Source organism: Narcine bancroftii, chromosome 2 (assembly GCF_036971445.1).
Source record: "Narcine bancroftii isolate sNarBan1 chromosome 2, sNarBan1.hap1, whole genome shotgun sequence".
In the NCBI taxonomy this organism is placed as follows: domain Eukaryota; kingdom Metazoa; phylum Chordata; class Chondrichthyes; order Torpediniformes; family Narcinidae; genus Narcine; species Narcine bancroftii.
This window is the reverse complement of record NC_091470.1, coordinates 219599818-219615246: the sequence shown is the minus strand read 5'-3', so window position 1 is coordinate 219615246 and position 15429 is coordinate 219599818. Positions and strand designations below refer to the sequence as shown.

Genomic DNA, 15429 nt, shown 5'->3' with positions numbered 1-15429 from the left:
ATTAGAAGAAGCTACAGATCAGTACACAACGCAAACTTCCCGACCCTCAGTGGGCCCCATCTGTACCTCGAGCTGCCAAGGAAAGGTAGTTTTAGTCTTGAGAAGCTCTCTAATTGAAAATCAGCTGATCAACCATGTTTTGGGAAGAAAACTTTCTCATCCAGCGAATGAGCCTGGAGCTGGGGGTCTTCGCCTCAGAAAAAAGGAGGATTATTAGAAGAGATTTCTCTGTTCAGAGGCTGGAGTTCTTTCCTCGGAATATTAGGCATTGAATCCATTCAAAAAGAGAATGATGCAATTCTCAATCTGTAAGTGCAGGAAAAAAATATTGAAGTTGAGGAACCACCAAGATCTTGATGAATTCCAGATTCTCTCAAGCTTGTCCTGCCATTCACTTAGATTTAATTCCAACCTTAATCTCTGGAAACATTTCAGATTTTGTATACTTCTCAGTCATGGGTGAGCCCTGTGTGTGCAATTCATTGGTACATTAAGGAAAACCACAAAATTTAAAGACTTTTGGCAGCAAGTTACAAAGTTTGGCTGATGACGTTTTGAAATTTGTTGCATTATTTGAAATCTATTTCTTTTATTTGAAGCCTTTTTTTGTGCTTAATTTTTTTATTTGTCTGAACTATTAAGAGTTTAATGTTGTTATTTTTATTTGCAACTTTGACACTTCCAGGAGGAGCAGAATGTCATAAATAGAAAATTTTATTTGTATTTAGTTTGTGCTTGAGTAAGGAATATCAAGTGATTGAAGCTTTAGGTTAACAGTGGGCTAGTTAGATATTGGGATTCTAATAAGTTGAACTTTAAAAGTCTGTCTTTTTAGCTAGAATGTGATTTCCTTCTGCACATGTGAGATTCAGATGTTTTTTTTAAACTGAGTGCAATCAAAGTAGATGTAACCTTGAAATTACTTGACTGTTCATTTTAGTTAATTCACTTGAAAAAGTTACATTTATCATCTTTTGCGATGTTTGGGATTGTGTTAACTTGTTCATAACAAGTACTTGGTTACTGCTTGCTGCAAAAATTATATTTTTTTGTTTCAAATCAGTGGATCTTCAGAAAAACCAAATTCAGATTAGAATTTGTGTATGAAGAAAATATGGTTTAAAACATGGCTGTTTTACGACTGAGATTTGTATCATTTCCACTGAGTGTTTTCTTTGTTTCCTTTTTTGTTTGTGAATGAGACAGCTCTTGGCCAAGATGATAGCAGAGCCTGCTTTTCTTTCTGAGTACACTATCTTTTCTATGGAAAGCACCAAGCGGCTTAAACCGCTGAATATCAATGTGGTGAGTCCTCCCACCCTACCAGCAACGCCATGGTAGTGTAGGAGAAACATTTAGGAAGAGATAATTCTGATGCTTGAAGCTTGCGTTTTTACAAAGGCATTCACAACTCAACCTTGAGTTTATCTAAGGGTTTCATTAGGTAAAGTTAATGTGTACTTCACAAACGTGCCCAACTAATGTTTGAGGTCTCTTTTGGGTCCTGGGGTCAGTAACTTGAAATGTGGAAGTTCTGTGGCTTTATGCTTCGTAAGCTCATATCTCCAAGAAACCCTTAAATAATCTAAGTATGGTTTGCTATAGAATCTTAACCAAGTAATATCTACAAATGCATGCTTTATAAATTAATACATTAAAGCAAAGACTTAATGTTAACATCTTAGGCTTGCATCTGTTAAGCATTTATTACATTTGGATAGATTATTATGCCAAATGATAATTTTGTAGCCTTGTGGTAGTCCATTTCAAGTAACATTTAATTGAAATGAGGTAACAATTCTACTCGTTTAGGATTATCATTATGAATGTTCACAATTATTTAACTTGCCTTTGCCCTCCATCACTGAAGAGATGATATATTTTGACAGCATGACCAACTGAGGTTTCTAATCATCCAAAACAGAAAATACCAGAAATACTCAACAATTCGCACAACATGAATGTAAAGAGAACGTTAATATTTCCACCCAAGCAACCTTTCACTGTTGCAAGATATTGAACATGTTTTGATAGATATAATTGGTATATCCATCAAAGTTAGTGTATTACAGTAAATACAGAAAATAAAAACAAAATTGGACTTGCTGGAATCTTGAACAAATAATGAGATGCTGTGGGAACTCAGGAGATCAGGCAGCATCCATGGGCAGAAATGGTCAACCAATATTTTGGATTGGACCCTCTATCAAGATGAAATTTATGAAATGGTTATATTATGTATATGAAGAGGGGAGAAGAAGCAGGGGAGATGCCAAGAGGTGATGGGGCATTGCACAGGAGAGACTATGGCAGGGTGGGGGGAAGATGGGTGGAGAGAAAAGTAAGAACAGGAGTAGGTAAAGAAGAGGTGGAAACTGTAACTAGATGTACCTAAAATGCAAGTAAATATATATATATTTTAATTCCGCTAGATTTAAAGTTGTCCAGGAGGAATATGATGAGTTGTTCTTCAGGTTTGCATTTGACTTCATCTTGACAATCGATGAACAGGCATTTTGAATAATTCAATGACATTCATGATGGCCTTTGCCAGCAATTAAGTTCTGACCTGTAAAAAAAAATCTCTGATCAAAAATGTTCATATTTGAAATTGCCATTACATTGTTCTGAAGGAAGCAAACTTTGGGGGCAGCATAGTTCGCATAGTGCTTACTATAATGGGGCCAGCAACCAGGTGCGAATTCGGCGTTGTCTATTAAGAGTTTGTACTTCCAGTGTCTGCATGGGTTTCCTCCAGTTTTCACCCACTCTTCAAAAATGGGGAGAGTCGGGTAATTGGAGTATTTGGAGGGCTCGTGGGCCGAAAGGGCCTGTGACCGTGCTGCATGTATAAATTAAAAAAAATAAATTAACTAAGCTTCCTCCCACATATCAAATCTTATCCATTGAATTGACAGCTATCCTGAAGTGCATTCCCTTTTCCGGAGATCATTGACAAAATGAGGGGGGGGGGCAATTTTTTTCAACTTGATGAGTGGTCTGCAGCTCGAATAAACTGTTGGAGGAAACTGAAGAAGCCAGCAGAATTTTGACATTCAAAAATATTTGTGTAGATTGGTGTACAGGAAGACGTTCAAAGGATATGGACCAGATGCAGGCAAATGGGACTGGCCCAGAATGATAAATTGGTTCAGAGGGCTTTTTCTGTGCTATGTGACTCTAGGTAGAATATTTGATGAATCTTTGTATCTAGCTTGAAAATTAAGCTACATAGAAGTTTGAACAACAGTTACTGGAGGATCAATAAGCCACCGACAGCATCACCCCCTTAAATTCAGAGATGTCCTGCCACTTGCAGAAGGTTCTTCCGCATTCTCAGAGGGCAACCCCAATATGGAATGCAGCAGTTAATAATGTTATAATAGAAAGCACTTTCCTTTGCAATGAGAAACTTGCTTATTTAAAAAAAAAGAGCAATGCTTTTGAAATGTTTGATAAAGGCCTCATACAGGCAAGCTGCATGAAGATTGGATTCACCAGCACCACCACCAATGACAAATCTGTCCCTCAACTCCCCTGCCCCCATCTCAGCATGCAAAGTTAGTGTAACCTGGAGACTGCTCTGTCATTCGGTAAGATCTTGACTGGCTTGATAGATTCTTCAAATTCAATTTCCCACTTATTGGCAGTAATCTTTCATGTTCCTCGGTTATTAGAAATCAACTTCGAGGATTCTGCTTCCTTTGGTCTTTTGAGTAAGAATATTCTGAAAACCTGGTGATTCTCGTTTCTAGATTCTTCACAAGAGGATGTATCCATCCCAACAAGACCATTCAGGATCATTTGCTTCATTGAAAGAATACATTATGTACAATGTTATCTTTTTATTATCAAAATATGGTTAATAAAACATTTGTTTCAGATACCTGTGTACATAATGTATTGTACATAATGTAATGTTAGTAGTTTTAATGCAAATGTTTGAGCCAGGACAGAGCCCATACTTTTTTATATGACCAGTCAGAGGGAATGTATTACTGATTTTCTATCCTTCAGTTTATGAGATGCTTTCACCTGCATATCAAGGGGTAATGACTTGAAAGCTATCAACAAAAGCTTGCCAAGATGGAAAGAAGATAACAAAATTCAAAGGGAAGAATGGGTGTTAAATTGGCTCATTGATGGGATACAAAATACGATTGGGGGTGAAACACGAAAGATCAGGATATGGTGTGATGATTGCTGGGACCTGCTTTGGGTCAGAAATGGGTTTGGGTGCGGGAAAGTGATTGAGATTTATTGCAAATAAACCATAAACCAGACCCTGTAAAGATGATGAATCTGATAACAGATTATTCTAAAATGAAATTGGACATGATGAGGAACTTGCAGAGATGTAGATAACAGGAGCAAGCGTTAACTTCAGCTTGGCTGCTCTTTCTCAGAACCACTTTGACCCTCTTGCCACATTGTGTGTTAACTATGATTCTAAGATCATTTCCTCAACATATTGTGACAAGTATTTCTCCTCCTTCAGTATTATTTTCCAATTTAGTCTGGAAAATATTCAATGATCTTTTAAAGTGTATATGTAATAGAAAGATGAGTTAAACCATGACCATCAGTGATTATTTATAATTGATCAGAATAGCATTGACAGTTTATTATCCAGAATACCTGTGGAACTTTAATCCTTGATAGGATGTGCTTTGTGGCTCATTGGGACCATTTGTATGCAGTTCTTCAGTATTGCTTTGGCTTCTGCAGACAGTATTTGTCCTTTGTTTCATCTGTGCCTTTGTCAATTAACACAAAACTACTACTGAACTCATCTTCCATCATTTCTTCAAGACTACTGCTCACTTTAACCCTTTCTTTGGGCAGTGGAACATAATCTGCGCTTTTTTGGTATTGTCTTGTATTAATACAATAAAGTGATTGAAAAATAATTTAATTTGGCTGAGATTAATCAGGGTAAATTAGTTTCTTTGATGTCCATGTTTGTTTATTGATCTGTATTTACACCATAAGGAAATTGTTTATTGCTACATTAAAGACTGTAAACTGCTTGGAATTGATGTCTACTTAAAAGCAATGTTAAATGGTAACCTTTTTTTTATATGCAATTGAAAGATTAAAATAATAAAACAAAATTGTCACCTTTTGTGGTCTGGAAAATGAAGATAAATGAGCTTTACTTGTTTTAGTTTCTGCAGAGCAATAATGAACTGTGATTAATTATTGATTATGTAATTCCAGAATGTTCCGAAAACACAAACAGATCACTCGTATTCTCCAAAGATCACAGATAATTTGAATAATGATGGTTCAGCTTCAGGCCAGGTGAGACTCTCAGCAATCATTTGATCAATCAAACTATTTGATGCTGTAGAATCTCTAAGTTATAGAATTGTGTACGTCATTTTGGCTTGATTTATAAAGAAATAATACTGCAAACAGGATAAATTCCATTTCTGAAGTAGGAATATTTAATTTTAATTTCATGACTGAGAAAATTATTTTAAATTGTAATTAGGACTAGTTTTTGTTGGAAAAAATTAGGATCTTTCATGATTGGTAGGTTAATCTGTTGGATTCTAAACTGGCGTGTCTTATTTTGTGCTCCACGTAGTAAGTATTCAAAGTACTGACATCTTGGTCCATGGTTTGCATCGATGAATTAGTGTTACGGGGACAAAAACTCAATATGAGCTTTGTCATCTGTGACCTCAGTATTAACCTGATGTCAAGGCATTGTCAATCGCTGGAACTGGTTACAGTGCCAGCAACAAGAGTTTGAGATTTGAGATCAAATGACCTGCATGGGCTGTGGGCTGCTGGAGACTGACTCATGGAAACCAGGTATTGGAGTTGGTATTAGAGAGGAAGCGAGGGCAAGAGGGCTCTGAAGGACCTCAGGTGTTAATGACTTCCTGATTGTGTCTAAGGTTTGGATTTGAAGCTCAGGTTGCCAATGAATGGAACAAGAGCCTGTGTAGCTGCAGAAATGATGGAGGCAAATCCACAGACACTCAGTGATTCTGAAGAGACTCTCTCTTGTTTCCCTTTCTCTCATACTTGAGGGGCGCTGGGCGACACTTATGGTGACTCTTTGCCTAACGGCAAGCAAAAGGCAATTTTGTGTAATATTGCATGTTCTGTACTTTGAGATGACAATAAAGGAATCTTGAATCTTCCTCACACAGTATTGTTTTATGAAGGGAGAAAACAACATGATGTAATATTTAGATAACAGTGCACTGAGTCAGGTTTTTGTTTTAGATTTCCACATGACCAGAAGAATGGTCTTGGAAGTCTGTTTGGAGTTGTTGAGTGCCAGAATCAATTGTGGTCTGGCGTACTGACATCTACCGTGCAGAAGCTTGATATCATGTTTCAGACAACTATCTATCCCTAGATCTGCACCCTTTTAACCATCCTCATAATATCATACCTCAGACTAACACTGGCTTCTTCACTTCAGCTGATCTCGTCTGTCACCACCTCCAACCTGATAATTTCCAACTCTATTTTTATCTCCTACGCAAAATTCACAAACTGCTTTGCTGACTCCTGACAAACTTAATTTATTTCCTTGTATCTTGATGCCATCTTGTCCACAATGTCTAATCCCTTTTCGCCTTGATCCTTAATCTACTTGTGCTGTTCACCTCTTGAAGAATTCCAATTTTCCAGCCTCCACTGCCTCTTCACGAATGTGCAATCCCTTCTCACATCCCTTCCCATCAGGAAGGCTTTGGAACCCTCTGCTTCCAACTCGAGTGACAATCTGTTTACACCTTACCCTTGTTTGTCCTCGCATTTTGTCAAGATTTTAATTTGCCATTATTTCACCCAATTTTCCATCTGATTCATAGCATGCTGTCTCCTTAGACAATACTCCTTGTCATCTATGAAGCCACTACCAGTTTTCATATATCATCTGCCACCTTACTAATCATTCCTCATCTATTCACAGCTAAGATGTTAATGATAAAAACATCACGGGTCCCAGGACTGTCCTTTGGGTACGCTGACTGTCATAACCTTGAATTCGAGAACAACCCATTTCTACCATCCTTGGCCAATTTTAGATCCATTTTCTGTTATTTCCCTTGTTCTGAAGAAAGGCTATTTGCTTGTAACATTACTCAGCTCACACTTGCGAGGGAAAAAAAGAGTTGATGCATTCTTGCATTTTATTAAGTGTGTGTATGTTTTTGCTTTTCAATTAAAATATGACAACAGTGGTTTATTCAAGTCTAATTATTACATCCATTTTCTGCTCCTTGAAATGTGGAACAGAATTAACATCTCAATTTGAGATTCCTAATTCACATTAAATTGACTTTAACAAGTCAACAGCAACTCTCATTCAAAATAAGCAAATGCTTGACAACTAGGTACATGAAAATATTTTCTCTTGAGACTTCATTCAAATTGTTCAAAAGTAATTTTATGAAAATGTTGCTTCCTTTGCAGAAGACGGAAATGCAATCTTTTGCCCAGAAACTTCAACTTCGTGTTCCATCGATGGAATCTTTATTTCGAGCTTCTTCAAAAGAATCACTTTTCTCGTCACCTTCAAAGGAGTCACTTGTACGAACTGCTTCAAGAGAGTCACTTAATCGAATTGACACAGATATTCAAACCTCTGGTCCCATCTTTGACCCATCATCAGATATTGAAAGTGAGACAGAAGATTCTGCAGGGACTTTTGAGAGCCTTAGTCGGGATCCATCTTCCAACCAGTTTCGTAGGATGGAGCGGAGCTTGGGCAACTACAGATTGAAATATTCAGAGGTAACTGATGTTGAAATTGTAGATATAAGATTCCTAATGTCTCACTGAGAATACCACCGATTTTTAATTTGTTTATATTTAGATACAGCACAGTAACAGGCCCTTCCGGGTCATTAACCTGTGCTGCTCAAATATTATGTGACTAAGTACCAACTCTGTCTTTGGAACATGGGATGAAACTGGAATTCCTGGAAGAAGTCATGCAGGCACTAGGAGAATGTACAAACTCCTTATAGACAGTGCCAGATTCAAGCCCAGGTCACTGACGCTGTCATAGTGTTGTGCTAATTGTCCTGCCCTAAATTTTCTTCTGTGTTTTTAACCATTTTCTTTTTCAAGAAAAAAAGATTTGTGTTTATCTTGCATCTTTCCTGTTTCTTTTAGAATACCTCTATACTTTAGTCACTGAATCACATTTAAGCATGTTCAATTTAACAAGCAAAGCTGGAGTCCTGAATTTTCTGTAATATTAAAGAATGTGGCGTTAAAAATCTCCTTACTGCAAGCTTCATCATTGAAAATGTTCTCAAATTGTAAACTTTGACAATATGGAAACAGGCCTATTGTCCTAAGTTGTCTTTGTCTACCCAAGTTATTCCCATATGCTTGAGTTTGGCCCAAATCCCAATAAACTCTTCCTTTCAATGTACCTATATAAATGACCTATAAATATTTCAAATGTGCCCAACTATACCTCTTCATCTGGCCCTTGTTCCATATATCCATCACCCTCTGTCTTCAATCCTTCCTCTCTCACCTTCTTTTGATGCTCTCTACCTTTAGATTCACCTACTCTGGGGGATGAAGACTTTAACTATTTATCTTATTTAAGCTTCTCACAATGTTATAAACCTTCACGTTCTTCTGGAAAAGAAGTCTCAGCCCATCCAGTCTCCCTAGAATTTAAGACCTCCAGCTCTTGAAATATTCTTGTGAACCTTCTCTGCAGCTTTTCCATCTTAATAATATCTTACCTGTAGCTGGATGACCGGAACTGCACAATGCACGAAGCTGTAGCGAGGTCACTACAGCTACAGTTATATTATAGCTCTCAGTTACAGCCCTTTAGCTCAAATCCGCAGGATAAGAAAGACACGCATCAGGAGAGTGCATTCAACACTGAGTGTTTGCTCTGTCATTTATAGTCAGCTCGGTCGCGTCACCACCAGAGCGTGGCTTGAGTGGGCCGGCTGTCGATTGGTTAACTCGGAGACTTGGGCCCCCGTGATCCACCAAAGGTAATTGGCCAGTTTCACTGCTCTGCTGGTGGCCTATGGAAACGGGCATTTCAGCCCGCACAATGCTTTGCCGGTCACCGCATTTCATGACCATTTTCTTTGGCTGGCCTTGAGCCGCTTCACAAACCCCCCCCAGAACCAATGATCTGGGCATTGTTTTTAGGATGCTGACCCCTGCGCCATGGGGTTGGGTGAGTGATGGGCTGGTCAGTCCAAGTAGGCCAGTTTCAACCGGTTGAGTGTGAAAGTCTCTTTCTTGCTGCCAATGTCCAAAACGCAGGTGGAGCCATTGTGTCTGAGGACATAGTGTGCCCCTCGTAAGGCCACTGTAGAGGTGGCTGGTGAGCCCTGGGCCAAACAAACATGTATTTACAGTCATTAAAGTTCTTTGGGACGTAAGTGCGGGGTTGGCTGTGGGGTCTAGGTTTAGCAGGGGCCAGGGTGCTTTGGCACTCGTGTAGTCGGGACAATGTGGTCACTGGGGGCTCCCCTAAGTCCTCAGGGGCCGTCACAAATTTGTCTAGTATAACTAGGGGTGCGCCATAGACTAACTCGGCAGATGATGCCTCGAAGTCCTCCTTGGGTGTGGTGCAGATGCCTGACAGGACCCAAGAGAGTTTATCAGCCCAGTTAGGTCTGGTAAGTTGTGCCATTAAGGCTGCCTTGATGTGTCTGTGGAACCTCTCCTATGGGCGATACGTCGTGGTGAGGTGGAGTTGGGTCCCTAGGGCATGGGCTAAGGTGGACCACAGACTGGAAGTGAATTGGGCCCCCTGTCCAATTTAAGGTGTTCGAGGACCCCAAAATGTGCAACCCAAGTGTTGAATAAAGCCCATGCACATGCTTCTGTGGAAGCCTCTGATAGTGGCACCGCCTCTGGCCACCTGGTTGACCATTGTGAGAAGGTAACTTGCGCCTCTGGATACAGGTAGGGGCCCCACAATGTCAATGTGCAAGTGGCTGAAGCGGCGACATGCTGGCTCAAATGTCTATGGTGGAGCTTTGATATGAGTCTGGACTCTGGATGACTGGCACTGAATACAAGATCTAGCTCACTGGGTAACCTCTTTGTAGAGGCCGTGCTTTAGTATGGGGTTATTTGTTTTCTTTGAAATTAATTTGGTGTCCCATTTGCATATAAATTCTTCTGCCATATTTGCCATTACAAGATTGGGACTCACTAAAACCCCAATAGAAACAAAAATTTTGATTCAACTAATGCCTCATGCAGTTGTAATATGATATCTTCTCCTGCAGTTGCTCTGGCATCCACTCGAATTTACAAGGCAAGCCTTTCCAACATTTTCTCAAATCTATCAGGACCAGTTTCTTGCTGGGTAACACTAGTGTTGTTTGTCACTTTCCTTGTGGCTTTCTACTTTCAAATTCCGAATCTATCATTATGATGTTACTTCTATTCACTATAGTGAAGGCCAAAAAGAAATATTTGTGGCGGCTCACCACCACAAGGCAGACGAACCGGCCCTGCTTGTAAGCCATGCGGTGGGGCAGCCGGCCAAAATGGCGCCGTCAGAGGTTTCCCTTCCTTCCAGCACGGGGCTCAGAAACCTGCGCTGGGGGACCACATGACGCCCGGGTGACGTCAGTGCCCTCCAGCGTGGTTCTCATCCAGGTCCGGGCTGGGAGTATAAGTGCAGCCCAGCAGCTTGCAATAAACGAGTCTGCTCACTGAGCTCAACCCATCTGGTTGTGTGTGTTATTGCAGGAGCAGTGTAGCCACCGCTACAGTTGGTGACCCCGACTGGTTCAAACGCCTTTGAACCCATCGTGAGCGAGCCTGGGATCAGCACTATTACCGTGAAACTGCCTGAATTCTGGGTTCAGCAGTTGGAGACCTGGTTCGGCCACGCGGGGGCCCAGTTTCACCTCTGTCAGATTTCATCCAACACGACCAAATTCTACCATGTGGTCGCCACCCTGGACCAGGCCACTTCCAGATGCGTGCTGCACCTTGTTGAGCACCCACCCGCCGAGGACAAATACGAGACCATCAAGAGAGTGCTTACCGGGTCCCTCGGACTATCCAGACACCAGCGTGCCGCTCGGATGTTGCACCTCGACGCCCTGGGGGACAGGTCCCCAATGGAGCTGATGGACGAGATGCACACCAACTGCCCACTCTTCGAGCGCATCTTCCTCGACCATATGCCCGGGGACATCCGGCCGCTGCTGGTCCAGGAGAGCTTCACCGACCCGAGGAAGGTCGCCCAGAAGGCCCAAGAGCTATGGCTCGCATGATTCCCGGAGGGCTCAGTGGTCCAGCAGGTCACGAAGCAAGGGCACGACCATGCCAAGCCCGCCACTAGCGTTGTGATTGAGCACCCGGCCCCTGCAGGGGCCTCCAAGAATTTAACCAAGGCCAAAGCTTCCGCTTCAGGCCTCTGCTTCTACCACCAGCGCTGGGGAGCCAAGGCTCAGAAGTGTCTTCAGCCCTGCTCATTCCAGGGAAATGACCAGGCCGGGCGCTGTTAATGGCTGCGGCAGCTGGCCAAGGACACAGCCTCCTCTACCTACGGGACTCAGTTTGCGGCCGGCGATTCCTCATTGACACTGGAGTCCAGATCAGCATCATCCTGGCGAGTCCATGAACCGACCTTGTGGACCTCCCCTCTGTGCGGCCAACGCAATGGCAATCGTGACGTATGGAGACAAGACAGTCCACTTCCAGATCGGCCAACGGAATTTCTCGTGGAGGTTCACCATCTCATCCCTCCTGACCGCTATCCTGGGTGCAGACTTCCTCCTCGCACACTGGCTTCTGGTGACATTCGAGATAGGAGCCTGATGGACGCCTGTACCTTCCAGGCCGTTCGCCTCGACGCCTCCCCCTCGGAGCAACCGCAGATAGCCACGATCAGCATGCCCAGAGACGAGTTCCAGCGAATCCTGGACGAGTTCCCGACACTCCTCAAGCCACAGTTCTCTGCTGCCTCGCCGCGCCATGGGGTGTTCCACCACATCCCCACCCAGGGCCCACCGGTTCACGCCAAGGCAATCCAGCTCCTGCTGGACAAGCCCCAGGTAGCAAAGGAGGAGTTTTCGCACCTGTTGGAGCTGGGGATCATTCGGTGGTCCGACAGCCCGTCGTCCCTGCGGAGACTATCGACGGCTCAATGAGGGAACCGTTCCTGACCATTACCCCATCCCTCCCATCCAAGACTTTATGGCCAACCTGCACGGTGCGAGGGTCTTCTCCAAGGTTGACCTGGTGAGTGGATATCACCAGATTTCAGTCGGTGCACCCTGAGGACATACACAAGACGGCCATCATCACCCCCTTTGGGTTGTTCGAATTCTTGCGCATGCCGTTCTGGCTCAAGAACGCTGCTCAGACCTTCCAGCGCCTCATGGACTCCATGGGCAGGGACTTGGATTTTGTCTTTATTTATTTGGACGACATCTTCGTCGCCAGCAAGGACCGGGCACAACACAAGGCCCACCTATGTATCCTTTTCTCCCTGCTGGCTGACTTCGACCTTCCCATCAACCCGGCCAAGTGCCAGTTCGGGAAAGAGTCCATGCAGTTCCTGGGCCGTACCATCATGGCCAAAGGAACCATGCCCGCCACTGCGAAAGTCGCCGCTATCAGGGAGTTTCCACACCCGGACAGCCTCGAGGGGCTGCAGGAGTTCGCGGTATGGTCAACTTTTACAACTGCTTCATCCCGGGAGCTGCGCGCCTCATGCAGCCGCTGTTCGCCCTCATCGCAGCCAACCACAAGACACTCACTTGAAACCCAGAAACCTGCGCCGCATTCGAGGCCACCAAGGTCGCCCTCCCTAAGGCCGCCATGCTCGTCCACCCGCACACCAACCTACATATGGCACTCTCTGTCGATGCCTCTGCCACAGCCGTTGGTGCCGTCCTGTAGCAGCAGGTTATTGGACATTGGAAGCTGCTGGCATTCTTCAGCCGCCTGCTGGAACGAAGTATAGTGCCTTCGACCGCGACTTACTGGGGATGCACCTGGCAGTGCGGCATTTCCGCTATTTTTTGGAGGGGAGGGCTTTTACCGTTTTCACAGACCACAAACCCCTCACCCAGGCACTCGCGATGGCAAAGGATCCCTGGTCGGCCCGCCAGCAGCGTCACTTCTCCTTCGTGTCGGAGTTTACCACCGACATTCGGCACAAGGCGGGGAAGGACAATGTGGTTGCGATGTACTCTTGCGACTGGCCATCTGCGCGCTGATGCCCGGCCTCGACTTGGATCAGCTCGCCCGGGACCAGGAATCTGATGAGGAGACGAGGGCCTTCAAGACCGCCATCATGGGCCTACGGTTCCGAGACCTCCCAACTCCGAGCGGCGAAGGCACCATCCTGTGCAATATCTCCTTGGGCACCCCGCGGCCAGTGGTTCCCCAACGGTGGCGCAGGCAGTTCTTCCGTCACATCTACGACCTTTCACATCCGTCCATCAAGTCCACGGACCGAATGGTTGCAAAACGGTTTGTATGGCGTGGGCTGCAGAAGCAGATCATGGGCTGGGCCAGAACATTCACCATTGCCAGACGTCCAAGGTGCACAGGCACACCAAGGCGTCTGTACAGGAGTTCGAGCACGTCCGGGAATGGTTCAGCCACATTCACGTGGACATCGTCAGGCCCTTACCCATTTCCCGGGGCACCTGTTACCTGTTTACGGTGGTGGACTGCATCACATGCTGGCCCAAGGTGATCCCGATGCCAGACGCCTCCACCGACTCCTGCTCCCGAGCACTGTTGCATGGTTGTGTCGCCAGGTTCGGCGACCCAGGTCACCTCACCAGCGATCGGGGCACCCAGTTCACATCTGCGCTCTGGGCACAGCTCGCCAACAGGTTCGGGATCCAGCTACACCGCACCACGACCTACCACCCGCAGGCCAATGGACTGGTCGAACGACTGCACCGCCACCTTAAGTCGGCGCTCATGACCCACCTCAGTGGCCCCAACTGGGCAGGCGAACAGTCTTGGTGCTCCTGGGCATCCGCTCCACTCCCAAGGAAGATCTGCAGGCATCATCAACTGAGCTGGTATACAGTGTGCCGCTGGCACTACCTGGTGAGTTCGTCAACGCACCTCACAATCCCCACCGGTCACCGCACGAACTACTTCCTCACCTCAGAGCACGCTTAGATTTGTTCGAACCCCCACCGCCAGCCAGGCATGGCACCCGCCCCTCTCACATTCCAGGCAAACTGCTTTCCGCGGAGTATGTTCTCGTTCAGCGAGGCCTGACCACGGCACCTCTGCAGTGACTGTACGAGGGGCCGTAAAGGGTTGTGCAGCGTTCCGGCTTGACGTTCACGCTGGACATTGGCGCCAGATGGGAGCTGTTTACCATGGACAGGCTGAAGCCAGCACACCTCGATCCCGCCGAGCTCGTTGTCGTTGCCCAGCCCAAGAAGCGAGGCCACCCGCGAGAAAGGACATTGGCGCCACCGGTTCTGGAGGGCGCTGTGTGGAGGCTCACCACAAGGCAAGCGAACCGGCCCCACTTGTAAGCCACGCAGCGGGGTAGCCGGCCAAAATGGCGCCATCGGGGGTTTGCCTTCCTTCCAGCACGGGGCTCAGAAATCCGCACTGGGGGGCCACGTGACGCCCGGGTGACGTCAATGACCTCCAGCGCGGTTCTCAACCACGTCCAGGCTGGGAGTATAAGTGCAGCCCAGCAATAAATGTGTCTAGCCACTGAGCTCAACCCATCTGGTTACATGTGTTATTGCAGGAGCAGTGTAGCCACTGCTACATATTTATGCATTCATTTTATTTAAGAAGCCTGACAGGTAAAACAGAAACTCATGGAATAAACTGGGATATTTTAGCCAGAACAGAAGCATGGTTGAGGGGGGGGACAGGGAACTCAATGTTATGGGGTACAGGTGCTAGACATGATTGAAGTGGCAGGAAGAAGTAGAGGTGTTGTGCTTTTGATTAGTGAAAACATCATGCACTTACTTCAAGAAAACATTCATTGGGGAAAGAGACTGTGTGCGTGTAACTTATTGAAAAGGGGATGATCAGTTGGGTTTGTAGTATAGCCCCCCCACCCCCACCCACAATAGGCAGCAAGAATTCGAGGAGCAAATTCCCCTTCACCCCTTCAAGTCCTAGACAGAATCATTTTGTTTCAGGGTCTCAAGCTTTGTTCCTCTATAATTTGTCTGATTTAATCCCTGCTTCCACCCTTCTCAACAGATCAGAAAGGGGCCAGTAAGGAGATGATAGGTGCTAAGTTTGCTCACAATGCCCCAATGGGTGAAGAAGTGTTTGGCATGCTCAGCTTCATTGGGTGCGTTAAAACAGTACAAATGTTGGAAACTCCTGATACAGCTTTACAAGGTGTTGGTGAGACCACACTTGGCGTACTGTGTGCAGTTTTATTCACTCAGCGACGTCATTGAAAGCGGTGCACTCGGTTGATGC

General features: G+C 45.1%; 1 protein-coding gene across 6 annotated transcripts in view; it reads left to right on the top strand.

The window, feature by feature from the left end:
- Positions 1-15429, top strand: part of golga4 (golgin A4) — a 208793-nt gene that overhangs the window by 16632 nt on the left and 176732 nt on the right. For 4 of the 6 annotated variants that reach the window (XM_069920317.1, XM_069920314.1, XM_069920315.1 and 1 more), the window contains exons 3-5: positions 1207-1305; positions 5221-5304; positions 7444-7764. In XM_069920317.1, coding sequence (XP_069776418.1) covers positions 1207-1305; positions 5221-5304; positions 7444-7764 — 504 coding nt within the window. The remainder of the gene's footprint in view (positions 1-1206; positions 1306-5220; positions 5305-7443; positions 7765-15429) is intronic. The other 2 variants (XM_069920316.1, XM_069920319.1) reach the window with 2 other exon arrangements.